This window comes from Setaria viridis, chromosome 1 (assembly GCF_005286985.2).
Source record: "Setaria viridis chromosome 1, Setaria_viridis_v4.0, whole genome shotgun sequence".
Taxonomy (NCBI): domain Eukaryota; kingdom Viridiplantae; phylum Streptophyta; class Magnoliopsida; order Poales; family Poaceae; genus Setaria; species Setaria viridis.
This window is the reverse complement of record NC_048263.2, coordinates 26,999,852-27,026,810: the sequence shown is the minus strand read 5'-3', so window position 1 is coordinate 27,026,810 and position 26,959 is coordinate 26,999,852. Positions and strand designations below refer to the sequence as shown.

Below are 26,959 nucleotides of genomic sequence, written 5' to 3'. Positions count from 1 at the left end.
TCACAAGTCAAGCAATATTTTCATGAACACCCAAATGACATTCGAAGCAAGGAATTACTGGGAACGCTAGGCCGTTCCCAGTTAGCAGAAAATTGAAATATGAGAGCACTAGTATGTGCAGATATTCATCACTTGTTTTAGTAACAGATTGCGATCTGGAATATGGCCTTACAAGAATGTGCAATACACCCGGGAGAAACGGAAAAATTAAATCTCTTTATGTACATCCGAAGTGGGTGCAGAACTCGTAAGTACCAGCTGGATTTTACAAGTATTCGACTTTAGTTTAGCAAACCATGGAACACAGATAGCAAGTATTACAAGTGCTACTTTGATTCCCATCATTGGGACTTCTAGGTAACATAACGAGCAATGTACTTTAAACAGCCTCATCACAAGTTACACACTAATACATTTTTCGTCCAGCAACCATCCGAAAAGGAGCTCCTGAAGCTGCCATTCCTTCTTCAACATCTATTTCAAGAGTAAGGTAGCCATTTGCCTACATGACGACAGTAGTATCCTCATATGCCTATATGCGTTGTCTCCCTGATCAAATGAAACATAACGAAGGTCAAAACAAAACCATCTGTTTGTGCATTCCTATGGCACCAACAGCAGAAGAACCAAGAAAGACAATGAATAACAGTTTGGAACTGTAAACATGAAAAATAAGAATCCAACATCCCAGGGGTACCTAACGGCAGAGAAATGATTCAAGATTTATTACATATACCTCACTAATACTAGATCAACTCAATCAGAATATTCAACATCAGTTAGCATGTGGCATCAATCGAGTGAATTTGCAGTGTCAGAAACAAGCACAGAGTAGAGCAACTCGTGTAGTGTGATCAATTGCCATCAATTGAGCAAACATAAACAGTCCCTTGGAATCTGTTGTCACCCTCTACACACATCAAAGCTGCATACCTCAGCTGTTCAGCACATAATTAAGCATATTAGCTTAAGCAGCAACAAAAGAATGACAAATTTTTAAGGCATGGCCTGCTTCCGGGCATGAATTACTATTGTTCAGAAGGAAACATACAATCTAAAGTCATCCTGGAATTGATGGCTTCCTAATTATAATGATTACCAAGTAGTTGACAAAACATGAAGCGCTAAACCCTGAAGCTCTAACCGATGCAGAGTTGAAGAAACAGTGCAAACTGCTCCACCCCCAACAGCTAGCACGGCGAGACGATCACCGTTTCCTCAGAAGGCAAACACAGCAGCCAGCAGACTACATCCAATCCAATCCAAACACCAGACGCCAGTTCGAAGCATCCGCCCTGCCCCGAATCACGCGATCAATAGTGTAACGGGCCAGCTAATCGCGCCGGGCCGCCGGTGGCCTCCGAATTCCGAATCGAGGGAGCGCTGACACGGATGAAGTTTTAGTTTAGTCGAGAAGAGGCGGTAGGATCGCACCTGAGAGCCCAGGACCCTAGGCGTATGCGGCGGCGCGGGGGGCGTCGTGGGGCTCGTCAGGGAAGCAGTTGCAGCAGTAGCAGCCGCAGAAGCAGCGGCACCACCGGCGGAAGCAGCGGCAGTAGCACCACCGCGCCCGCGTCCTCCCCGACGCCGACGCGCCACTCGAGTAGTCCATCGGAGAGAGAGAGAGAGAGAGAGAGAGAGAGAGAGAGAGAGTTGGGATGAGATTGTACCGAACCTACAGAGCAGAGCAGAGGGAGAGAAGAGACGCTCCTGGAACTGGAAGGGCCTCGATCTCTCAGCCTTAGGGTCAGTGGAACAAGATGCTTTTCTTTGGCCCGCCAGCGGCTTCGTACTTCTTCCCTTCTCGACGACGTCAACAGGATCACGAAACATCCACAACTGACTGAATCATCAGAATTAATAATTTGCTGCCATCTTGACACGTACAACTGCTTCCCACCTTCGCCATCACCGGGCTTCAACTCCGAATTTTCCCACTGCAGGCTGCGCACTCGCCATCTGCGAGTTCACAGCAGTTAATAGCTCTCAAGGTTACCGACATCATCATTCATCAGCCATGACACAGGATTGACTGTTACTCATCCTCCAGCAAGCTTTTCATGACTCCAGGCGAGTATCTGATTCTGGTGGACGCAGATCTCATGGACAACTTTAGCCGAGGTTCAGAAGACGAAATCTGGGATCACAGTGACCAATGTCTGAACATCAGATACCAGCCCCAAGATCAGCCAGTTCTCTGCTTGTACCTGAGTTTGACTTCTGACTAATAAATTGAAACTAGCCGAAGATAGTGGACTCAAACTGGACGAGTTAGCAACTCTTGCAGGAAATGATCAAGATGTCTTCCAAAGATATTGGTCATCAGGAAATGCAGATTGCCCCAGTGCTATATGCAGTTCCAGATCCTGCTATATTCAAATTTAGTGAGTACAAGAATAAGGTAGCAGTGAAGAATAAACATATGGAAGAACTATTCTTTTCACTGAATTTCACAATTCAGTCGACAAGATGACAACCTTCAGAAAATGTAGAAGAGAAAAAAAAACAGAAAAAACCTTGAAATGTTGACTATTTCACATAGACAAAATACTATCTCATGATATTTGATACTGGAGAAAGTAGTGTGAATATAGAAGTTTTACCAAGGTTTCTTTTATCCTCCACATCTGCATTGGTTGTAATTGTAACTGTGTTATGCCTTATGAATTATGGTATCTGATAGCATTTTACCATGGTTTACCTTATCCTCAAAATCCCTCTTGGTTGTAACAGCCACATGTCGTATGATCATCCTTTTTAGTTGCTGATTTCAGATTGATGTCAATAACCATGCCATACCCAGTAGTCAGTGCGTTTTCACCAATAGTCATTGCAGGAACAACCCCCATCACGGAACAAGTGGAAGCGATGGCGGTCCCGCACAATGATCTCACGCTGGTAGAGCTTGGACACAAGTTTGGCATGCACATGGCAGTCACGACACACTCGAAGATTCTTGACAATACGAATAGGCGTGTCGTGGGGAATGTTTAGGATACCAAATGCTAATGCAAGCCTCTCACTGTGGTAGGATAAATTACTGCCCTTATCTTCCTCATCATACATGTCCATAAGCACTTGGCTGGTATCCTTGACATAGCCAATCAATTGTAACCTCTGTTCCATGTCTTCCAATAATGCATAGATCATCCTTGTTTGGGGGTGTCTTGTATCACCCGACCTGAACTCATGGACCAAACCATTCCACTCTATAAAGCTCAAGCCTGTCTCCTTCTTGGCTCCCCTCTCCTCCATCATCTGCCGAACAGCTTTTGCATCTTCCCATAAACCATTGACTGCATATAGATTGAACAGAACAACATAACGTCCACCATCATCAGGCTCTAGCTCAATAAGTTTCGTTCCTACACGTTTGCCCACAACAATGTTATTGTGCATCAGGCATGATGACATTAGAGCCCCCCACTGTGATGCATGTGGTTCCATTGGCATGTCCAGTAACACAACCTCGGCTTCTTCCATGAGCCCTGCACGTCCAAGAAGATCAGCCAAGCACCCATAGTGCTCCCTCCTTGGCTCAACCCCATGGTCCCGCATGGACCTGAAAATCTCCTTCCCTTCATCCACACGCCCTGTGTGGGTGCAGGCGCACAAAACAACAACAAACGTTGACTCATTCGGCACAAAACCCTTCTCAAGCATCCTTCTGAACAACTCAATTGCGTGGTTGCCATGGCCATGCATCGCGAGCCCGCCAATCATTGCATTCCACAACACTACATCGTGGCTCCGAACTCCATTAAAGACCCGCCACGCCTCCTCCATGCACCCGCACTTGCAATACATATCCACAAGCGCCGTCTCAAGCATGACATTCCCTGACCTCCCAAACCCCTCTGCTTCCAGATACCTATGAACCCATTGCCCCCTCTCAACAGCACCCAGATGTGCACAAGCCTTGAGCACACTGACCAGCACCACAGCATCCGGCCTAAATCCCTCCTCCATCATCCGATCAAACACCCTCAGCGCCTCGCTGAAATCCTCCGCGCGCACGCACGCGTCGACCATCGCGCTCCATGAAACCAGGCTCCTCTCGGGCATTCTGACGAACACCTCACGCGCGGCCTCCAGGTCGCCACTCTTGCCGTACCCCGACACCATCGTGTTCCAGGAGACGGTGTCCAGAGCGGCGGCACCGGTCGTGTCGAACACTCTGCGCGCGGCGGGGAGGAGGCCAAGAGAGCAGTAGAGCTTGAGGAGGCAGTTGGTGACGACGGTGTGCGCGAGCGCGCCCCACTTGAGCGCCTGCGCGTGCGCGAGCCCCGCGGCGGCGTGGCGATCGGATACGCCTGCGTCAGGGGAGAGAGAGCGGGGCGAGGAGGAGGAAGCGAGGGAGGCGAGGAGGAGGGAGAAGGTGTAGGGGGTCGGCGAGGCGGCGGCGCGGATGCGGGAGTAGAGGGTGAGCGCGGCGGCCACTGGGGCCCCCCGGCGCGCGAGCGCGGCGTGTAGCGGGCACCCGCGGGAGGGCGCCGTGGAGAAACCGGCGGCGGCGGGTCGGAGCCCGACGAGTGCCGCGAGGAAGCGGAGGCGGTGGCGATGGGCGGGCATGGCAGACCTCCAGCTTGGTTTTTCGAATGACCCGGCGAAGACGATATGTTTTGTGGCGCGCGCTGGTGCCTACAGGGATTTGAGTATGTTTTGCTTGTCTGCAAAACTAAATCCAAATATGCGTATAATAAAGTGTAAATAGTGCCAAAATTGTCGAGGAACATTTAGACATGGCAAAAGTGAAAATAGTGGCAAAAGTGTAAAATAGTATGTTTTCTCTGAAATTCCACATTCATGCGAAAATTCAAAATGTTCTCTCTAAAATCCTGATTCACACAGAAATTTAAATGTTTTCTCTAAAATTCCAGTACAATTTACACGTTTCCTGATAAGATCTCAAGGATTGGGTTTGATTTCGAATGTTTCTGGACTACAATTAAAAAAAAATCTACTGATGTCAAGCTGACATCAAACTTCAAGTTTACTGACTAAATTTGGTTCGTTTAACTGCAAATGAGTTTTTGCCAAGTAACGCTCATTTCATTTCTCAGCATTTGCGCTAATACGTTGGACTTTCACTACTTTTCTTTTTTGCCAAAAATATCTCATTTGACTTTGCAAAATGGTACTATAATGAGCCGACCAATTTAGGGCAATTTGCATGGTAGCATCTCATAAATCACCCCAGATGGACTTACTGTCAGATTTCATTTGGATAGCGATTTCCAATCCATACTTCTGTCATATACAGTACTATTGCAATTTTTACTTTCAGTTACACCAACCGAGCCTCTTTTTTCCCTCATGATTTTACCTCTCAAAATGCTCAATCCTAAGACAGAATAGGACTGATCTTTTGGAATTGTGTTTGTCATCAAACATCTGGTAATGTGGATGATACAGTTTATACCCATCAATACAGATTTCAATGGGTTCAAGTATAACAATTGTGATATATACTAGAGCTACTACTCAACAACTACAATGCTGCTATATAACTAATTCAACATGAAAATTTATCACCGCCCCAAGCAGGATCGAAGTGAAGTAAAAAAAGGACGAGAAGGGCTTGCAGCTGTCCCGAAAAATCATATATTCCACAAAATGCCCTGGCTTCTCGGCTGCAGGATAGATGAATGAATGATCCTCAAACCTCAAAGAAACAAGGCTCTCGTATGCAGTTTCTCCCCACTCATCCAAATTGGGGTTGTCATTTTCTTCATTTAGTCACACTTTATATTCCTGTAGATCCTCCTCACAAACAATGTTGATCCAAGATATCCTACGGCACCTGGATGAAAGAACCAAACAATATTAATTGAAATCACAGAGTATTCCTAAACCTAGGCATCATGAGTGCAGCAGAGCTTACCACACAGTGTTCCTAAACCTAGGCAGAACATTAGAGTGTAGCCGAAGTAGAAGCTTGTCTGGAAGAATCCTGACATCTTGGTCTTCATGTGGTAATAATATATGGAGTATAGGTAAACATACACAGCAGTGGAAGCAGCAGAGAAGAATGAAGTCCACTGCCAGTGGTAGTTCTCAGCGTTTAGCAAGAAATATGTACCAACAATTGTCACACAGATGGTTACAATTATGAGGATCAGAAAGACCAGCAACATGAACCCATAAACATAGTACACCTGTCAACAGTTGATCAAAAAGGAAGAGGCATCAAAATCAACTCCCAAGCATCCTTAGTAATGAAACAATGACGATCAACAAAACAGAGTTGTCTTCCATACCTTATAGTTCCAAAATGATGTGAAGACAAAGTACATTTCAATGAAGATACTACCGAAAGGAAGCAGTCCTCCCATAAGGGCAATGACAGATGGTGTGAGATACCATTTCTTCTCAGGAATAGGGCGAGGAATAGTCTTTACTCTGCACGGATTGTTTGGGGCACCACTCCAGTTTCTACCAACAACGGTTCCCAAAAGGGCAAGAGGGAAAGAGATGAAGGCCCACAGGATGAATACGACCACCATTGTACCAAATGGTATGGCAGCTAATGATCCATAGAATATAGCAATGGTGTTAAGCACTAGGCCAATTCCAAAGCACATAAATGGGAAAAGCGATGCTGTCATGGCCATTGCCTTGATCCAGTTTTTCCCTGCTCACCATAAAGGGTTTAAAACAAGTGAGAACCCCATAGGAACATAGGTATGCAATCCAATTTTAGATGATAAATAAGCCCATACCTCCATGCCGTGAGTATAGTGCGCCACTGACATATCCAGAGATGAAAGAAGTAAGAGCATAACAAACAATGAATGTTGTGACAATAGCTCCTCGCCTGGGAGAATAAGAACACATGGTGAGTGACACTTTTGTGTAGCATAACAAAGTACAATTATCCTTCAAGAAAACAAAGTAAAATCAGCATGCTTTATAGTAAAATAGCGCGGTTGCTTGTGGTAGATAGATAAGATGTAAAATTCTAAATATGCATAAACAACAATAGTTACTAGGATTATGATGGGGTGCAAGGTTTTTCAACGGACCACTTTAAGTAGTTAAAGAACAAGGAACCAAACAAGGAAATGAGTCTGGATTTCATAAGAAGTCTTCAAACATTACACGTCTGGGATAAGGCTGCGGCACAAGGACAACAAAATTATACTGTTTAAAGGTTCTACTTCTAGGAATATGCAATGTAGTATATTTTATGTTTATAAACTCAAATATATATGACCTTTGGATGGCAAAGTATCAATAAACAAGGCCAATTCTGGCAGGTTCACTACAATGCTGGCTTTGCTAGAAGCTGCTTGTAAAGAGAAAAGAAATTTTATGAAGCAACATTGTAAATTAAGTGCGTACCCAATGTACAACATTCCGATGATTGCCAGCAAAATTACTAGAAGAATAAGTGCTGCCAACTGTGTGCCAATACCAACAAGAGATGAAAGAAGAACTAGATTTCTAGGAGGTCTGAAAACATCACCATGTACAAGCTTCCATCCAGATTCTTCATTGACATCTCTTTCCTGATATGTGATAAGGTATATCAGCAAAAGATATAATAAGTAAAATAACTGAATTCCTTAAAACATTACTGGAACAACAGTATATGCACATTATGTATAGAAAATTACCAGAGTTTCAATATCATCATCATCACGAGCATATTTTGCATAATCATTTCTTAGAGTCCGCATCAATATCATTGACACAAGTCCAGTGAGAAAGATAACCATCATGAAAGAATTGAAAATTGAGAACCAGTGAATCTGCAATCACAGGCAATATCCATGATCAGAGAAATAACTAGAAATTAAGAATACATGCTGCATCCCTGCATGTCCATTCAAATATGCCGGGCACAGTTAAAGGAAAATGATTATAGTGAAAAATTGGTATTGTAATTCCCAAGAGCCAAGCTACAAAGATATGCTTTAATTGCAAAATCATATACAAATTACCTGGTGTTCAAAGAAAGGATAGTCCAGGTACACATCAAAGCGATGAGCAAATGTTATGTTTGCTGGTTCCCACTTGACAGAATATGTCATATCCATTGCCTTATTTGCGTCAATAAGCTTTGGACTTTCTTGAGTAAGATTAACATGGATAATCTGCAGGAACGGAAGTAGCAAGGATGGTAAGAAATAACAGTTACAAAAAGGAAAGCGGTATAAGCTCGTGATAGACAAACCTGATTGCCATTGTATCTGACGACAATATTCTTGTGGGTGAAAAGAAAATATTTGTTATCGTTGTTCCTGTCTGCCTCTCCAACAAAGCCTAAAGATTTCAAAAGATAAGCCTATGGAAGATCTTAGACAGAGCATATAAATAAAAAAAAGGAGGATTACATACATACCCCACAGAGGCAAATCATCTTCATTGCAGCACAATAGCAGAGGGCAGCATATCCAGAAAAGGAAATCAGTTTTAAGTCAATAGATGAAGTGCATATAAATTTAATCATCAGTAAAGTCAGTCAGTAAGCACATTATTTAATCTAAATGAAGAATATATAACTTACCGATGAAGAATTCGAACCAATATAAGTTTTCAATCGCATCTGATAATTGCTTGGCCTTGTCAAGATCAAGATCAAGAGAACAAATGGTGGCCTTATCAACATTCTCTGAGTCAAAGCATGGTAGTCAGTGCAACTACTTCCCCAATTGAATGATGAAGTACTGAAGCAGGACAAAGAACAATGCATAGCTCACTCACTTCTGAACTTGATGTCAATCTGGCTATCGATGAGTTCATTGCCACCAAGGACCTCGCCAAGCCCTCCCCACTTGTGCACATGGTTTTCTGTTGCGTGACAGAACGGGAGGCTGTAGTAGTTGTAAGTCTCCTGCGGGTTGTTGTACGGACCAACCTTGTTCACCCAGAGCGTCACAGGCTCATCCGCTTGGTACTGCAAGAAACAACAGCAGTGTTCAGGTCGAAGAATGAAACAACTTCCCGACGGAAAACCTTCTATTCACAATACATGATGAGCACAAAAATCACCTAAATCACACAATTAGAAGCCAGGCATTGCAGACCAACTACACTACATAAGTACACATCACAACAGAGAGCTGAATCCTAAAACATGCAGTACAAGGGGTCGAACATAGAAGGTTTCGAATGCATAATCAGCACAATGCCTCCACACTGCTGTTTCTCACCCCACCCATTTCACTCCTACCCGCAATCCGCCACTGGCACAGGTAAGATCTAGCAACCAAACGACGGCTCGACCCCGCGCGTGTACCACCCAGAGATCCCGCCCGCCCGGGCCGGCGCCACGCAGATCTGACCCCGAGCGAGCGCGGATCTAGCGGCGGGCGGAGCCTAGCGCGCGAACCGAGCGGACCGCCGCGGCAGGGAGCCACGGCACCAGGGGTCTGACGAGCATGTAGCGTGCTCGCTTCTGACGGAGCGAGGGGTGTGTGAGGACGCGTCGGCCGGGTGCCTACCTTGTGGTCGGAATCGGAGGCCGCGGCGACGGGGAGGAGGACGAGGAGCGCGAGGGCGGCGAGCGCGGCGCCGCCGGCGGAGGCCATTGGCGAAGGGAATGGCCGGCCGGCGCGGGGGCGGTGCTCGTGCCTCAGTTCTTCTCGCCCCTTGTGTTTGGAGAGGTATGCGACGGAAGAGGGGGGGGGGGGGGGGACTGCTGCATGGCAGGGAAGCCGGAGGTTTTTGAGGGAAGTATACGACGAATACGACACGCTGTGCTGTGCAGTCGTGCAGGCTACACAGTCTGTCTGCGCCTGATTTTCCTCGTAATTATTTTTACTTATTTTCGGTAGTAAGAGCTTTTTAGCAAAACGATTTTAATAATGAAGCTAAAGTCGGTTTTACTCGCCTCCTATTTCATTTTAACCTTAACTTGTAAAACGATGTCACGCTACAGCCTTGTTTTGCACAAAACAAGTGAAGCTAGATACGAAATAACTCCTCCCAAACAGGACTAATAGGTCATTCTTTCAAATCAGAATTATAGTTGGGGATTAGGCTAATTCCTAGCTCTATTTGTTTCTTTTGAAAAAAGCCACTAGCTCTACTTCTAAATAAGAGTTATATTTGTTTCTTTCGTTCCTTTTTGATCGACAATTTTCACTATCCCTTTTTGTTAGTCATATGCCTCAACTATTTTGTTAAATAATTTGGAGATAGTTCCGAGAGATCAGATGCTATCTTTTCTCGTGAGAACTTAGCCAATGCCAAAACTGAAAATTGTTTTTAAGATGGGGAGCGATGGTAACCTCAGATCACGTACGTCAATGGCACACGCGCGCACTGCTTGTTCTACGGGATTTTTTTTGAAGGAACAGGAGGGTGACCCCTACTGAATTTGTTCTACGGGATTACGGAGGCCTCCCATGGTTTTTGGAAATGGAGTGTAGCCTAAAAATGCTCCTTCCTCGCACCCAAAAAGAAGGAAAAAAAAAAGTAACCTTCTGACTCGGCGAATACTGATGCGAAGGTGGACTCTTCATGGAGCTCAAAGCACGAAAAGTGCCCCGTCACATGCACAGGAACGAATGGATCCATGCACCAGTCAGCGCGCGCGCTTTTCCTTTTTTCTACTCCTGCACGGCACGCGCCGTGCATTGGAAATCGCCAATAAACAACCAGCGTTTTGTGGAGCCAGATTGCCAGCAATCCTTGCGTTCTCGTCTCGGGATCGGCGACGGCGATGGTGCCGTGCCGGCTACCGCGAGAGAGGGGAGATTCCGTCGGCCTCGCGACATGCTCGTCGCCGACGGCTGGCTGCAGAACGAGGGTGGACGAATTCGCCACTGAAGCACAGCGGAGGCTACATGGGCCGAGCAGCATCTATAAGTTTTGCAGCTCCGATTTGAATGCATCTTGCCAAACATCTCCAGCTCCACTGATACCAACTTCAGAAAAAAGATGGATCTAGGAGCTAGCTCCAAGTTTTTTTGCTCAAAGGATGCTTCGAAAGTACTGGTTTCATGCCTTCTCTTAGAGTTGGTGGAATTACCCACTAATACCACTGCTTACCCATACCGGTTCGAGAGAACAATAGATCAACGCCCCCTCCCCCTCCCCCCCCGGATTATTCATCAACGCGCCCCCTTCCCTTCCCTCTCGCGACTGTTCTGTGCCGCCGCCGCCTCCTCCCCTCCCTCCGGTGCCAAAAAATCGGCAGCATGCACGTCGATGATCATGCTCAACCCCCTCCCCCATCATGGCATACCAGTGAGTACTCCTCCGGCTGGATTGATTTTGATCCAAACTCATGCCGCCCAACTCCCGCGGCGGTGAATGCTCGGACGACGACGATGGCTACAAGGAGGACGAGATGCTGCACCAGTGCCTCATGCGCATAGGCCCGCGCCCCGACTCCTTCGATGTCGAGGCCTTCAATGTGCCCGGCGTGTACCGTCATTGGGTGCGCGCTTCCTTCATTTCATCCACTCACTTGAAATGATTTTTGGCCTGCGAGGTGTTTGTGATGCTGCCTGTGCCCGCTGGCACAGCGTACCATCGCCTTCTGGACCTGATAGGTTTGTTGTGGTAAGAGTATGACCATGAGTCCATGAGGGTGCTTGCTTTTGACATGATAGGTTTCTGATTGCTTTTGGTATGTGCATTTCTGCGGGTAATTTTGGTCTGGGCATGTGTGTGAGGTGTCAAATTAGCATTGATGCGGTACTTTGGACAAGCATGCAAGGACCATGTCAAATTAGTCTTGTTCTAATCTGTCTTCGGTTTCATGAATGACGTATTTGATGTACAATTGGTACTTATGACACATATTTCTTTAGATGTATAGATGCCAAATTATTTGGTTCAATCTGCTTGTTAGTTCAACTGGACTTTCAGTTATGGTTGGCTGGTTTGCCCATAGACAGCGGAGTTACTCTATAGATTTTTCCAGTACATCGATCTTCATGCAAAAAATTAGGTGAAGAACTGTAGCAAATGGGTAGTGTAGCTTGCGCAACAAACACCAACTCCAACCAAGGGCAAGAAAGACTATTTCCACCAATTCTTACAATTTCTAGAGCTGGAGTTTACGCCATTAGCCAAATAGGTTCATAGCTCCCTATTTTCTTAGAGTTGGTGGAGTGGAGTAAAAAAAGGTAGAGTTAGTGGAGTGGAGCTATTTTTTCTGGAGCAGAGTAGTCCCAAACACGCCCCTAGTTCAGCTGGCCTTTGCCGAACGCCGAGGCCCATCTCCTTCTTGGTGTACCTCTTTCGTGCAAAAGACATTCACTCTGCTCCGCGATCGGCATTCCCTCGAGTGGTAAACACCACAATGGCAAGCAAAAAATAAGAAAAGCAAGCACCAATCAACTGGTGTGTAAATAAATTAGAATGCAGCCTGCAACCAAAATTAAGGACTAGTTTGGCTGGACTCTCCCACTCCGGTTCCGGCCACTGTAGGTGGCAGGGGTGTCAGTGGAGCCGGAGCCGGAGGAGCCACAATTTGTTACTCCTCCTACTCCTCTTGGTTTTATGAGGGGAGGGAGAGGAGAGAGGAAAAAGATTCCGATGTATAGTAGATGAATAGTAGAGCGTTAGAGGGAGCCGGAGCCCGGCGGAGCGGTGCCAAACTGGCCTAAAAACCGGGCACGGTGTAAGGAACTCGTTCTTTTACAGCTACTGAGCTACAAACTGACTCTTGATTGAATTGCTGGACAAGCGAGTACAGCCGCAACACTACACAAGTCCAAATGAGCCACTGATGACACATGTAATGCAAGTCCTATATGAGCCGCAGCTCTTCATTCATTCAGAGTTCCTGCCTGCGAGTGAAATTCAAATGGTGACTTGTCCTGAACGGGCTGCGAACTCTGAAAGTCCTTCTCTCTCCGGCGGCGAACAACGTATCTCAGCCCTGCTTCTCCCCTCCCCGCTGCAAGCTGACCAACCCAAAGTAGGCCCCGGAGCTCCCCCTGGCCATGAGCGCCGCGTGCGTGCCCTTCTCCACGACAACCCCTCTCTCCAGCACGGCGATCGCGTCACACCCCCGGACGGTGCTGAGCCTGTGCGCCACCACCACGCTCGTCCGCCCCACCATCACCCTGTCCAGCGCCTCCTGCACAGTCTTCTCCGACCGCCCGTCCAGCGCGCTGGTGGCCTCGTCCAGCAGCAGGATCGCCGGGTTCCGGAGGATGGCGCGCGCGATCGCCACCCGCTGCTTCTGGCCCCCCGACAGCTGGACGCCCCGGTCGCCGCACCGCGTGCCGTACCCGTCCTTGAGGCCGCAGATGAAGCCGTGCGCGTTGGCGGCCCTCGCCGCGGCCTCGACCTCGGCGTCGCTCGCCGGCGCCTCCGCTTCGACCCCCAGCGTGATGTTCTCCCTGATGGTGCCGGCGAACAGCGTCGGCTCCTGGCTGACGAGCCCGATGTGCCGGCGCAGGGCGTGGAGGTTGTACGCTCGGATGTCCCTACCGTCTACGTTCACGACGCCCCTGAGCGGGTCGTAGAACCGCTCTACGAGCCCGATGATGGTCGACTTGCCGGAGCCGCTCTGCCCGACGAGGGCCGTCGACTTGCCTGCCGTTATGCTCAGGGAGAATCCTCTGAAGATGGTGACATCCGGCCTCGACGGGTACGCGAAATCGACGTCTACAATCTCCACCTCCCCGGTGAGCTTCTCCGGCTTGTACCCCTTGGGATCGTCGGGCTCGATCTTCGTTTGGCGGTCGAGGATGGCGAACACCGAGGACACCGCGTCGGCGCCCTTGGCGATGTCCGTCGTCATGCTGCACGCGTCCGCTATCACGCGCCCCGTGGTGACCAAGATCATGGTGGTCTGGAAGACGGCCTCGACGGAGATGAGCCGCTCGGCCATAAGCTTGCCGCAGTACCAGTAGTTGAGGGCCCACGAGAACACCGTGAGGCTCACGGAGGCGCCGAGCCCGAGACCCGCGAACCATGACTGCCGGATGCTCTCCCTGTACGGCCCTTCCTGGGCTCGGCCGAAGAGGCGGAGGATGCGGCCCTGGGACGAGAAGGCGGTGATGGTGCGGAGGTTGGAGACGGCGTCGGCGGCGATCTTGCTGGTCTCGGACTGCGCCAGTGTCGATTTCGTGGACATGCGCTTCAGCAGGACGCGCCGGGCGTAGGAGCAGGCGATGATGAACGGCTGCATCGCTATCATGACCAGGGCCAGGCGCCAGGAGATGATGAGACCCACGGTGAAGGCGATGAACACCATGGAAACTGTCTGGATCACCAGGGCTATTCGGTCGCCCACGAGTGACCTCACCTGCAACGCAACACAAGTATTACCATGTATGAGCTTCCAAGTACGATCATAAGCAAGTATTTTGATGTGTGCTTACAATGTTGGCGTCCTTGGCAAGCTGCGAGCATATGGCGCCGCTAGAGTAGTCATCTTGATCAAACCATCCAATCTCAAAAGTGAGGATCTTTTCAAGCATTCGCTCCCTGATCCTCTTGGTCAGGTACTCACCCATGGCGCCGAAGCTATAATGCTGTCCAACGTTGAGCAAGAATGAGATCACCACAAGACCGAGAAAAACGAGCGCGTACAGCCTTGTTTTGTGCTTGATCTCGCCATGATCTGCCGAGTAGTAGATGGAAAAGGTGCACCCCATGCAGTATGCGTAAACAGGCTGGATGCCCCCGGTCAGGATTGCGCTCAAGCTCCCCACCAGTGCGTACTTCCACTCTGGTGCGTTGAGGAGAAGCATCCTTCGTAAGGATGGCACAGGAAGCTTTGGCTTCTCATTGCTGTCACCATCACCATCTCCTGCATCACCCGTGGACAATGTCCAATTTGACCTGCTAGCTGAAGAGAGCATCTTGCTCGTGTTGATGCTGCATTGCCCTGCACTAGGAGATGTGCGGCAAGTTCCGCCAACAACCTCGTCGGCCTCACTCGAATCTCTGGTCTGCTGAAGATGGACAAGAGACGAGTACATGCCATTCTTGGCGATAAGCTCAGAGTGAGAGCCTAGCTCCTGGACTGCACCGGATTCCACGACGGCTATACCGTCAGCATTCCGGATGGTGGAGAGGCGATGTGCAATGACGATCGTGGTCCGGCCCCTGGAGGCCACGTCAAGCGCCTCCTGCACGATGCGCTCGGACTCGGTGTCGAGAGCGCTCGTGGCTTCATCAAGGAGCAAGATCTTGGGTGACCTTAGAATCGCTCTGGCAATGGCAATTCTTTGCTTCTGCCCTCCAGACATCTGTGCTCCTCGCTCGCCCACCTGCTTGTGTATTTTAGACATGGTTAACATCGATATCGGAGCGATTAGGACAACATCAACGAATGACTCTTATGCTAAATTGCTAAGCTACCTGCGTGTCGTAGCCCTGTGGCAGCTGCGAGATGAAGTTGTGGGCGTTGGCCGCCTTCGCCGCGGCGATCACTTCGTCATCCGTGGCGTCCTCCTCGCCGAACAGTATGTTCTCACGCACGGACATGGCGAACATGGCGGGCTCCTGGCTGACGAGCCCCATCTGCGCGCGCAGCCACTTGAGGCGCAGCCGCCGGATGTCGACGCCGTCGAGCGCCACCTCCCCGGCCGACGGGTCGTAGAACCGCTCCAGCAGCGCGATCGCCGTCGATTTCCCGGACCCGCTGTGGCCGACGAGCGCCACCGTATGCCCCGCCGGCACCCGCAGGCTGAAACTGGCCAAGACGGGGCTCTCCGGCCGCGACGGGTAGCAGAACTCGACGTTCCTGAACTCCACCTCGCCGGCAACGTTGGCCAGCTCCTCGCCGGCGTCACTCTCGGAATCAATCTTGGGCACCCGCCGTATCATCTCGAGGATCCTGTCCGACGCCGCCGTCGCCTCCGAGAAGTACTTGACGTTCGACAGCGCCGACCCCAGCGACACGCCGCCGATGACGATGAGGGAGGAGACGACGAAGACGGTGCCGCCGGGGTATCCGTGGTACATGACGAGGCGGCCGCCGTACCAGATGTTGAAGGCGTAGATGGCGAAGGCGATGCCGTTGCTGCCAATGGCAACGCCCTTGGCGAGCCCCTGCCTGAGCCCGAGCCGCGCCGACTCCTCGAGCGCCGCGGCGAACCGCGCCATGGCGGCCTTCTCGGCCACGAACGAGTACACGGTGCGCACCGACGAGACGGCCTGCTCGGCGATGGCGCCCGGGCGCGCGTACTGCGCCCTGATCCGGCGCGCGAGGTCCGTGAGGGCGCGCCCGTACGCGACGCCCGGGACGATGAGGAGGAGCGACGACGGCAGCGTCACCAGCGTCATCCGCCACAGCAGCGCGAACCCGACGGCGTAGCTGCCGGCGAACATGGTGACGTACATCACGAAGTTGGGGACCTTCTCGGCCAGCGCGTCCTGCACGACGATGCTGTCGTTGGAGACGCCGGTGATCACCTCCGACGCCGAGCCGGACCGGAGGTCGAAGTACTCCACGTCCTGCCGGAGCACCGCCTGCAGGTACCGCGCCCGCATCCGCGACGCCTGCCGCTCCGCCGTCCGCGCCCAGCAGTAGCCCTCTGCAAGTACGCGCGCATGGTATGTAGGAACGTGTCAGACACTCTTGGACGCAGCAAAAATGAACTGATATTTGTGCAGTGATGTGTGTGCTCTCACCGAGGAACGCCATGACCCAGGCGGCGCACGCTATGCAGACAATTTTGATCACGTTCTGGCAGGATGAACACATGTCGTCTCGTCAGTGATGATGGCATTGTTAACAGTGCCTTAATCGATCAGGATTGGAAATTTTGCACACGACGCGTACCGCGTTGATCTTGGATGCGAACTGGGCGATGTGGTCGGGGCCGCTGCCGAGGTCGTTGGCGATACGGCTGGCGATGAGGAGGCGCAGGGGCGTGGCCATGCCGTCGCCGATGGCGCCGACCAGGCCAAGCACCATCAGCGCCACGTCCACCGCGTCCGCGTGCGCGAACACCGAAGACCCCAGCGCGAGCGCCGCCGCCGCCGCCGCGTCGGCCTTCTTCGGCCGACCGGCGTGCATGGCCACGACGGCGTGTGTGTGTGTGTGTGTGTGTGTGTGTGTGTGTGTGTGTTGGGGGGGGGGGGGGGGGGGTACCTAGCAGCTTGATGACACTGTCGCCGTCGACCAGAGAGAGTGCGTGCCGGTATAGATCGAGGACTGGCCGGATTTTCAGGCAAAACGTTCCGTTTCGACACCCACCACGATCACTGACGAGACAACATGTATATATAGACCCTATGGATCGGGATCACGGGAAACCTGTGATGCCATGATGCTCGCGCCAACACGCAAGTCTGTGCGTTCCGTTACTTTCTCAAGGCAAGCATGCCTAAGTCGTGTACACAGCATGCCTGTTCACTGTCGCATTTTGTTTTTGGAAGGAAAGAAATGATCGAGTGTTTCACAGAGGAGCCGAGAAAACACCATCTAAACTTGCAGTAACCATCTCTGCAGAAGCAGCAATGTGGTGTGCAGCCGGTGGTACTGGCCTTGCTGCCCTTGGCTGGCAGGCTCACACGATCCTTCTGTGATGTGTGTTGTTGATTAGTGTTGTTTCTCTCGGTAGCAATGTGTTGTTGATTAGTGTTGTTGCTCTCGGTTGTTAATTTTTTACCATGTAGCACCTCAATGCTTAAGAATCCGTGTGCATGCGTCCGGTTGGCCCGCGTTGTAAAAAACTTATTTCCGCTTCTTCTTAATAGAATGATACGTAGCTCTCCTGCGTATTCTAGAAAAAAAAATTAATTTTGTTTCGCATGCATTTGCACAAAAAATCCGGCATGCCTTGATCATGTACCATAAAAAACCATAATATCTCTGGATTTGTAATTGTCAATTCCACATCACGATAAAAAAAATAATACAACTGTTCAGGCCGGCTCCTTGCCTGCCTTAGCCCCCTTCAAAAAGATCAGGATCCTGATCGTTGATGGTCGATGAGGACACAGTGCAGTGTGCTTTCTTCTTTCTCCCAAACCCGTCCATGTCCATCTAAAAAAAGTGCATCCCGTCTTCATAGTTATCGTGTGCTCAACTCTTACGTGTTTATAGCGAGACAAAGGAATCTAGTAGTGCAAGTGGCTGGTTACGCACTTCCACATATATGCCTCCGATGCTAGAAGACGACGGACTCAGGTGCACAAAAGCCGTGGCTGGTAGCGCTGTCCGTGTGATCTGCTGTTGCGTCTTCTTCCTTTTAGAAGTTCCCGGTCCGTCCACCGGTATGATCTCCTGTCCACATGGTCGGCGCTTGGCAGTTGCAACTACCTAGTAGCAGTCCAGTATGAAGGGGAGCCTGTGCAAGTGATGATCATGTTCTTATTTGTCGTGCTCCTTGCTTCATCTGCACAGTGTAAGTCTTTTCTCACAATCTGGAGTTTTTTTTATTGAGTTTATGACATATGTACATCGTTTGCTGACAAATACAAAATACTGCATCAGGTCGTGAAAAGCTACTTTTTTTTTTCGAAAGACCCTGGCCATTGGCCGGCTTGAATTAATAAGGAGAAAGCAAGTTACAGGTGCTAGATGCGCCAAGGGAGCTCAAGCAGAGGTTGAGACAAGCAGGGCAAGAAGCTCCATACTCCCAACGACTAGAAAAAAAAGGAAAAGAAACAGGCTATTACACACTATCGATTGAAGCAACTAAGGCAGCTAGGTCCTTGGCTCCCTCAGCACACCATAGGGAAGCTTCATCTTTGATCACGGTAATACTTTGCCTGCGGGCTGTTTGTGGTCCAATAGGGCGAACTAACTGCTATTGCTGCACGAATGAAAAGCCAGAAGAACGGTGCTATTAGCCTATAACACGAGGGAAGAATGCAGGCCCCACCGTCCTTTTGCAACCCCAAGTGTCCTCTGAAGTCATCCTCCAATAAAAAATGGAGCATCGACCAATGTATGTGATGACGTAATACCGGGTTTTTTAAGGAGACGTGAAAAATAAATTTATCAGAGTATTTGATTTCTCATGTTCCTAGCGGTATCTTGTTGGATGTTGTTTGATATTAATTTTCTTTCTGTTAGATTACCTTTATTTTAATATAAAAATTTACAAATATGTGGTTATCGGCTTATCACCATGTCCGCGGGTGACGCATCGGTGAGTTGGGAACGTGGATGCATCCCCTTTGAGGTTTGGTAAGGGGTGGACATCGCTAGCTGCTGCCCTAGCAGGTGTATGCACACAGAGCATGGAGAGGCGATCGGTTCAGACCTCTTGGAGGATAATGGCTCTACGCCTTGGGAGTGTGCATGTTTGTGGGTGGGGTGTTAGCCCTTTCATTTGAGCAACTCTTTTATTTGTGTGCTGATAATTTTTCTTTATAAACAGCATCGTTTCATCTCATGACAGTTTGTTTCTGATTATTTCAAAAAACAGTTTTTTGCTGACAAAGTTGCATATGCAATCTCCTAAGGTCATTGCCTGCGACACTGAGACCCTTGAGCAGTGAGAAACAGGAACCAGCAATAGAAGATATGCTGAAGATCATATGCAGCTAATAAGTTTGCTGTCTAACTAGTTTCAATGGAAACTACAGCTGGCACCAAATGATCAGATAAACATAAGGGCAAAACGAAACTTGAATCACAAACTGGTGGGCAATTGCTCCCTCAACTATAAAGATGCAGGCAGCTGCTCCTAATTTCGTACGAGCAAGTGTTGAGTGGTGACTATTGGTTCAATTCCACTCTTACAGGTCATGCACATGGGAAATGAGCGGCGGTGGACATAACCTACAGGTGGTACCAGGCCTAAACACACCAATAACATCTTATGAACACTACACCTTGCACAAATTAAAGGTATGCCTGCTTGAAGTTGCAGGTAAGTCCAAATCGTGGCTCATCTGAATGGGCTGCCAATCTGAAAGTGCTACACTCTTCTCTTGCAAACATCCTAGTGCTGGTCACCTCCCTGCTGCAAACTGACCAATCCAAAGTACTTCCCAGAAGGACCCTTGGCCATTAGGGACACATGCGTGCCCTTATCCACGACAGCTCCTCTCTCAAGCACGGCGATCACGTCACAGTTCTGGATGGTGCTTAGCCTGTGCGCCACCACGACGCTCGTCCGGCCAGCCATCATCCTCTCTAGCGCCTCCTGCACCGCCTTCTCGGATGCGCTGTCCAGCAGCAAGATGGCTGGGTTCTTCAAGATGGCGCGGGCGATTGCGATGTGCTGCTTCTGCCCTCCGGATAGATTAACGCCCCGGTCGCCACACCATGTGTTGTACCCATCCTTGAGATTGCTAATGAAGTCATGTGCATTGGCGGACCTCGCCGCGTCTTCAACCTCTGCCTCACTTGCCGTCCCCGCACCATACATGATGTTCTCTCTGATCATGCCAGAGAACAATGTTGGCTCTTGGCTGACAAGCCCGATGTGGCGCCGTAGTGCTCGGAGATTATATGTCCTGATATTCACCACCCCTCTTAGCGGGTCATAGAAGCGCTCTATAAGCCCGATGATGGTTGACTTGCCAGAACCACTACGTCCAACAAGGGCTGTTGACCTGCCTGGAGTTATGTCCAAGGAGAATCCTTCGAAGATGATCACATCCGGCCTCAACGGATATGCAAAATCAACTCCAACAGTTGCCACCTCACCTTTGAGATTTTCTGGCTTGTACCCCTGGGGATTGTCAGGTTCAATCTTTGTTTCACGGTCAATAATAGCAAACACGGACTCCTTTGGCGAGGTCTGTTGTCATCATGTCATGCCACATGCATCTGCAATGACACGGCCTGTGGTAACTAGAATCATGGTGGTCTGGAAGACCGCCTCGGCGGTGATGCGCCCCTCAGCCATGAGCTTGGCCCCTCAGCCTCAGCCATGAGCTTGACACGGCCTGTGGTAACTAGAATCCTGGGATCAGAATGCGGCGATGGTGCGGAGGTTGGAGACAGCATCAGAAGCTAGCTTGCTGGTTTCAGTAAGACACGGCGGGTGTAGAAGCAGGCGATGATAAATGGCTGCATTGCTCACTGTGGCCATGAGCCCTGCTCCACGATTGCGCCGGCCTGCATGACCGCGATAGTATCAGCGTTCCGGATGGTGGAGAGACGATGTGCGACGACAATTGCAGTCCGGCCCATGGAAGCTGCGTCGAGCGCCTCCTGCACGATTCGCTCTGACTCGGTGTCCAGTGCGCTCGTGGCTTCGTCAAGGAGTAGAATCTTGGGTGACTTTAGGATTGCTCTGGCCATAGCGATCCTCTGCTTCTGCCCTCCGGACATTTGCACACCACGTGCACCCACCTGTTTTCATTTTACATATGGTTAGTAATCCATGTCGCAGATTGATTTAATATGATGATATCAGCTGGAAAAGAATGCTAAGTTACCTCTGTGTCGTAGCCCTGAGGCAGCTGGGAGATGAAGTTGTCGGCGTTGGGCCGCCTTAGCTGCGGAGATGGTAAGAACCGCCCAATTTGATCTCGAATTAAGTGAATTGACGGTGATGCTAATAGGATGAGAGTCCAAACTTACATGTCTTGCGACATGTCAAGTGTCAACCCACACCTAGAGACGCAGTGCAATTCAACTTAACAGGAGCCAAATCCAGTAGTCCCAGTAGGTATTTCATAACATGCCCACGATCAAGCAACACCAACCGTACGAATTGCACATCACCACATGAACCATAAAAGAGCAATTTTAACATTTCACAAGTTCAATAATTAAGGTTACAAGTCCATTACACACATGGTTCAAATCTGAAATTTAATTGAATGAGCTCCAAAATACAAGTCTTGGGCCATGACAATAATAACGTGGAATTAAATGTTAAGGTTTAAGTTTTCCCAACATCTAACCCTTATAAAGAGCACTACTATGCAGTGAATACAATAGATAAACGCAAAAGATACGATGGTGTAGTTGTCCAAGAAAACCATCGAAGCAACCAACGATCACTCTAGTCACTCATCACCCACCCTCGGATAGGCGGGGTAAAAGTGATCAAACACGGCCTCTGGTTAACCTACAACTTTAATGAGCGATAGCAACATGAGTATAAAAAGATACTCAAAAGACTTACGCAATTATATAACAAGGATCATGCATAGGGTTGAACAAGAAGTGAGACTTTAAGGTTAAGTAAATTTGCAAAAACCTATCTCATTCTATCCTTAATTTTTGACCATAAGCATGTGAATAACACTCTATGGACAGCTAGCAAGTTTTATTAATCTTGCCTAAACCCACTTCAAATTTTAGTTGCAAATAATTACATCAACATGGTAACATAGAGCATAAATATATGAACAAGTATTAGAAGCATCCGATAACTCTACGATGAATTCACGGGACTTGAGCTTATTCATAACTGAGAGCACGGCAATTCGAATTGATTTATCCTTGCAAGGGTGTACTCTTTACCCACACGACTCGAGGATCTTGCGGCTCGCACACCCGGCCAAAGGTGCGCAAGGGGGTACTCATGCCAACTTTTCCCAAACTGCCTCAAATTATGAGTAAAACACGCCTAGCTTGTGTGGAGGACGACCTAGGTCCACTGGGGACACTCCTAGACTCTTCTACATAGTCCAAGAACCACACATCTAGGGCCGTGCCTCATAGAGAGAGTCAAGTAAGGTATTAGGCTTGTTCTTCCCGTATGGGAACATGTGGTAGCACAAAAAAGGGTGCTCAAACCAACATCCACAACGGACGGTCCTTAATCAACTCGAGCGACTTATGTCACCGAGACTCTATTCTCGTGACCCTACACACCGCTCAAATCTCGTATCCAAAATTAACCATCATGTTCATTTATTCAACAACATTAAAGAACCTTAATAGAAACGGTGTTGATTAATCTATAACCATTTCCCTCACCAAGTGATCATTCTATGACTGAGCATAGCTAAGCAATTACAAGATTAATTTATTATAACCCACACTACTTGAGCGACAAGGTATATGACAACAAAGCAACGGAGGCCATAATAACAATAACATAGGTTCTAATAATGCAATAAGATAACCCACATGCAACCCATAGCTAGACATAGTAACAATTTCATTTCAAAAAGTAGGAGACAAACTCAACCTCTACGCCTTGCCTTGATTCTCCTCGGGCTCAAACTCGACCTCTACGCCGACCTCAGCTTCGGGCTCAAGGGTCACATTCTCCAACAAGTCGCTCTCTATAGAATGAAGTGCGTGCATGCATTAGAGATGATGCTATAAGTGCAAATGTTCATGAAATGCATGAAAAAAATAAAGAAACAGTAAGCAATTACTTGTTAACAAGGCAAGCTAGCTAAAAACAATACAAAATCATACAAGAATGATGAGGGAAACTATTTGTACGATAAGCCAAAAGAAAGTACGAAATTGCAAGATTCAAATCATCCGTTGAAAATCAATTATGAAATAATTTTCACTGATGGGAGACACCAATAACAAGATTATGAGAATTGGATTCACCTCAAAATCAATTTTTAATGTGGAGATACAAAATAAATAAGATAAATTACCATTAAGCACATTAAATCCAAAAAGGCTTGTAAATCAACCATAAAAGCATCAACATATATGGACAAAAAAGGAACATAAGTGGTTTCAATATTTTATCAATTTTCCACTAATTACCATGCAAATAACAACATTAAGACAACAAACAAGCATTAGACTTAAGACAGCATGAAAACAATAGATTCCATTAATACAAGTTACAGATTTGGAACATATAAATGGAAGCTAAAAAAATTGGTTTCATGATTTTTGGACCACCACATGATTTATAAGGCATTTAACAAGTCTAGAGAAGAATAATTCATAGAGCAAAATATACAACGGTAGCATGCACATACTCAATTTCGAAATAAACTAGATCTCATAAGGAATCCAACAAAATAAGATCCACATTTTTAGCATTTTCCTACACATTTCTATGCATTTTTCAAGTTTTCAAGTTTGCTCGGAGGATGTGGCGCAATAGAAGCTTCGCGGCAGAGATGGGGCGGATGGGGCTTGCCGTGGGGATGCTTGCACGATGAGGGAGGACATTCGGGAAGTGGCAAAATGGATGCGGGACCTCGAGGAGAAGTCGTGGCTGCGAGGAATCGAACCAAGACTCACAACGACAACGAATTGGTGGTGGCAAGGGGCGGCGGTGCTTGGAGGTGGAGGTATTAGTGGCGGCACAAATGGAGGATGGAGGGGCTAGGGTTTGGGGGTGCCAGTGTGGGGCTTATAAAGGAGGAGCGGGGTGAAGGTAGAAGGGGATTTTCGTGTGACCGGGGCCTCACCGGCCGGTGTACGGTGGCAACGTGGTGGGCGAGCTCTGTCCGCCCAACCGGCAGCAGAAAGAGGAGCGGGAGGAAGAAGAAACAGGCGCTGACGCGTGGACCCGGCTAATTTCAAAAATGTTCAACTTTCCCCACTCAAACGACCCAGCTACAGGCATCTAAAAATCCCCCAAAAATACTCATTTGAAAGATAAAATCGCAAAGAACACAATGACACAAGAATTACTTCAAGATCTACTCAGGTTTTTACATAATTGACAAAAGAAAACGGCCCAAACTGAAACTTAAATAAATTTTTAACACAAGAAAACATCACTGAAAAATCAAGTAAAAATACTGTAAAATCATCAAATTGCATCTAGTATTTAAATAAAATAACAAAGGAAGAGTTGCATAACAAAAATTAGAGTTGCTTCACAAATTTGAATTTCAACAATAAATAACAATTATGTGAGCTTAAATAAATGCATGGCTATGATGCTCAATTATGCACAAATTATGCTCATGATGCCCATGTTAACATGTTAAACTTGTTTTGCAACTTTGGATCATGACGTTCTCCCGTATGGTCGTCGCGAACAGCACCGGCTCATGGCTGACGAGCCCCATCTGTGGGCGCAGCCACTTGAGCCGCAGCCGCCGGATGTCGACGCCGTCGAGCGTCACCTCCCCGGCCGATGGGTCATAGAACCGCTCCAACAGCGCGATCACCGTCGACTTCCCTCAGCCGCTACCGCTGACGAGCGCCGCAGTCTGCCCCACCGGCACGTGCAAGTAGAAGCACGAGAAAACGGGGTTCTTGGGCCGTGACGGTTAGCAGAACTTGATGTCCTTGAACTCCATCGTGCTAGCGACGTTGGCGAGCTCATTGCTAGCGTTGCTGTCCGAATCTATCATGGGCACCCGCTGTATCATATCAAGGATCCTCTCCGCCGCCGCCGCCGCCTCCGAGAAGTACTTGATATTCAATAGCGCCGACCCAGCGACCTGCATAGTTAGTTAAAGTCTTGATCGTCAGTAGCTTACCTCTGGCGAAGGAAACATAGAGACACAGAGCTAATGTGCGTTACGTACACATTGCCAATGATGACGAGGGATACGACGATGAAGACGGTGCCGCCCTGGACGCCGTGGTACATGACGAGGCGGCTGCCGTACCAGACGTTGAAGGCGTAGATGGCGAAGGCAACGCCGAGGGCGACGCCCGGCTTGACCCCGAGCCATGCCGAGTCCTCGAGCACGGTGGCGAACCGTGCCATGGTGCTCGCCTCCGCCACGAACGAGTAGGTGGCACGCGCCGACGACACGGCCTACTCGGCGATGGTGCCCGGGCGCGCGTATTGCGCCCGGATCCATCGCGCCAGGCCCGTGACGACGCAGCTGTATGCGAACCCTAGGTTGACAAGGAGGAGCACGGATGGCAGGGTCACGAGCATGAGCCCCCACAGCAGCGCGAACCCGACGGCGTAGCTGCCGACGAACGTGGCGATGTTCATCAGGAAGCTGGGCAACTTGTCCCCCAACGCGTCCTGCACGACGAGGCTATCATTGGAGACGCCGGTGACCACCTTCGACGCGAAGCTGGACCGAAGGTCGAAGTATTCCACGTCCTGCCGAAGCACCACCCGCAGGTACCGCGCCCGCATCCGCGATGCCTGCCACTCCGCCGTCCACGCCCAGCAATACCCCTCTGCACACGACGCACGGTAGAAATAAATCGATTGACACATGGTGCAGATGTTAGGATAATGGTCACTGTACCTAGGAACGTCATGACCCAGTAGGCGCACGCCAGGAGGACGATGTTGATGACGTTCTGGTTGAGGAGATGGAGCGAATCGGTAGGGATCGATCGCGTGGGGGATTAACATTTGGCTTGATAAGGATTCTCCTCATCCGGATCTGAGTAGTAGTCGGGATCCTCGATCAAATCCAAGTTGAATTGTGATATGGATAGATTGTCTTGGCAGATAGCACCTGAGCTTCGGAGTTCGAACAGGAATCGACTTGTATCGTAGACCGATTCACATGATGGCTTAAGCGCCAGTCCGATTGGTGGGAGAAGTCGAGTTGTACTCGGGCTCATCCCTTGAGCCTTGGAAGAAGTCGAAAATTTAGTTGAATTTTTCAACAAAATCTTCCAGAGCTTGGCGATGAACGTTGATATCGTATTGCTTCTCCTCCGGGCCGGCACGACGTGGCGGTGGAAATTTCCAGCGCCGTCTACGACGCAAACCTAGAAGCCGAAGACAAACGTTGTGCCCGCTTCGAACGTGACGGTGGGCTTGATGATGACTTGAGCCATCGAGTTCGCCAGTGGATCTTTAGCGAGGTCCCCTACATGACGCGCTAGCCGTCGGTGTTTAGACCCGGCAACCTACCGAGGGGTACCCAAGGTAGTATTTTATGCGTGGAGCTCGTCGAGATCAGTAACTCAAAGATGAACTCGAACACACGATTTAGATAGGTTTGGGTCATTTATATCGAGTAATACCCTACGTCCTTTGTGTTGGTTGTATTGTATTGATTGAACTTGTTTGGAGGGAGTCCTTGCCTCACCTTATATTGCTGGGGGTAGGGTTACGGGTCGGTTGTTTACAAGAATACTAGTCGGATTTGACTAGAGAGTCCTACTCTAATTGCTACGAGTAGTTTCCTAATCCTCATCTAGTTCTTATCCTCCACGTCGTGCACCGTAATCTCCATATCTACATTCAAATTTTCTGGTGGGCCAATAAATATATGGCCGACAGGATTCGGTGTTGTTTCCACC

The 26,959-nt window shown here is 48.9% G+C and overlaps 3 protein-coding genes and 1 pseudogene across 7 annotated transcripts; all 4 read right to left on the bottom strand.

Moving 5' to 3' along the window:
* Positions 1-114: 114 nt before the first annotated feature.
* On the bottom strand, positions 115-5,196 carry LOC117857486 (pentatricopeptide repeat-containing protein At5g06540). 5 transcript variants are annotated; one of them, XM_034740184.2, is made up of 3 exons: positions 2,604-5,196; positions 1,435-2,369; positions 115-549 (listed from the first exon to the last, which is right to left on the bottom strand). In XM_034740184.2, exon 1 carries the CDS (start codon positions 4,570-4,572, stop codon positions 2,818-2,820), a length of 1,755 nt encoding a protein of 584 aa, XP_034596075.1. In that variant the 5' UTR covers positions 4,573-5,196; the 3' UTR covers positions 115-549; positions 1,435-2,369; positions 2,604-2,817. The 5 variants fall into 5 exon arrangements, with proteins under 5 accessions (XP_034596075.1, XP_034596060.1, XP_034596099.1 ...); XM_034740169.2 differs by having other exon boundaries at positions 1,435-2,366; XM_034740208.2 differs by having other exon boundaries at positions 1,676-2,366.
* Positions 5,197-5,345: 149 nt separating this feature from the next.
* LOC117857480 (transmembrane 9 superfamily member 1) lies at positions 5,346-9,628 on the bottom strand. The gene is made up of 12 exons (XM_034740155.2): positions 9,450-9,628; positions 8,710-8,902; positions 8,513-8,617; positions 8,348-8,365; positions 8,180-8,268; positions 7,947-8,099; positions 7,620-7,754; positions 7,345-7,511; positions 6,723-6,817; positions 6,261-6,634; positions 5,885-6,158; positions 5,346-5,803 (listed from the first exon to the last, which is right to left on the bottom strand). Exons 1-12 carry the CDS (start codon positions 9,534-9,536, stop codon positions 5,736-5,738), a joined length of 1,758 nt encoding a protein of 585 aa, XP_034596046.1. The 5' UTR covers positions 9,537-9,628; the 3' UTR covers positions 5,346-5,735.
* A 2,982-nt stretch (positions 9,629-12,610) lies between these two features.
* Positions 12,611-16,511, bottom strand: LOC117857472 (putative multidrug resistance protein). The gene is made up of 3 exons (XM_034740142.2): positions 15,283-16,511; positions 14,298-15,191; positions 12,611-14,221 (listed from the first exon to the last, which is right to left on the bottom strand). Exons 1-3 carry the CDS (start codon positions 16,414-16,416, stop codon positions 12,839-12,841), a joined length of 3,411 nt encoding a protein of 1,136 aa, XP_034596033.2. The 5' UTR covers positions 16,417-16,511; the 3' UTR covers positions 12,611-12,838.
* A 3,098-nt stretch (positions 16,512-19,609) lies between these two features.
* Positions 19,610-26,892, bottom strand: LOC117855274 (putative multidrug resistance protein; annotated as a pseudogene).
* Between the last annotated feature and the right edge of the window lie 67 nt (positions 26,893-26,959).

What these genes read in the sequence shown, in the direction of transcription:
- LOC117857480 (XM_034740155.2), bottom strand. Translation starts at nt 9,536, where the DNA reads ATGGCCTCCGCCGGCGGCGCCGCGCTCGCCGCCCTCGCGCTCCTCGTC. An exon ending in TCAGATACAATGGCAATCAG is followed by an intron (nt 8,100 to 8,179) that starts GTTTGTCTATCA and finishes CCGTTCCTGCAG; the next exon opens with ATTATCCATGTTAATCTTAC. An exon ending in AGGTTTAGGAACACTGTGTG is followed by an intron (nt 5,804 to 5,884) that starts GTAAGCTCTGCT and finishes TCTTTCATCCAG; the next exon opens with GTGCCGTAGGATATCTTGGA.
- LOC117857472 (XM_034740142.2), bottom strand. Translation starts at nt 16,416, where the DNA reads ATGCGGGCGCGGTACCTGCAGGCGGTGCTCCGGCAGGACGTGGAGTAC. An exon ending in CACAGGGCTACGACACGCAG is followed by an intron (nt 15,192 to 15,282) that starts GTAGCTTAGCAA and finishes ATACACAAGCAG; the next exon opens with GTGGGCGAGCGAGGAGCACA. An exon ending in TTGCCAAGGACGCCAACATT is followed by an intron (nt 14,222 to 14,297) that starts GTAAGCACACAT and finishes GTTGCGTTGCAG; the next exon opens with GTGAGGTCACTCGTGGGCGA.
- LOC117857486 (XM_034740184.2), bottom strand. Translation starts at nt 4,572, where the DNA reads ATGCCCGCCCATCGCCACCGCCTCCGCTTCCTCGCGGCACTCGTCGGG.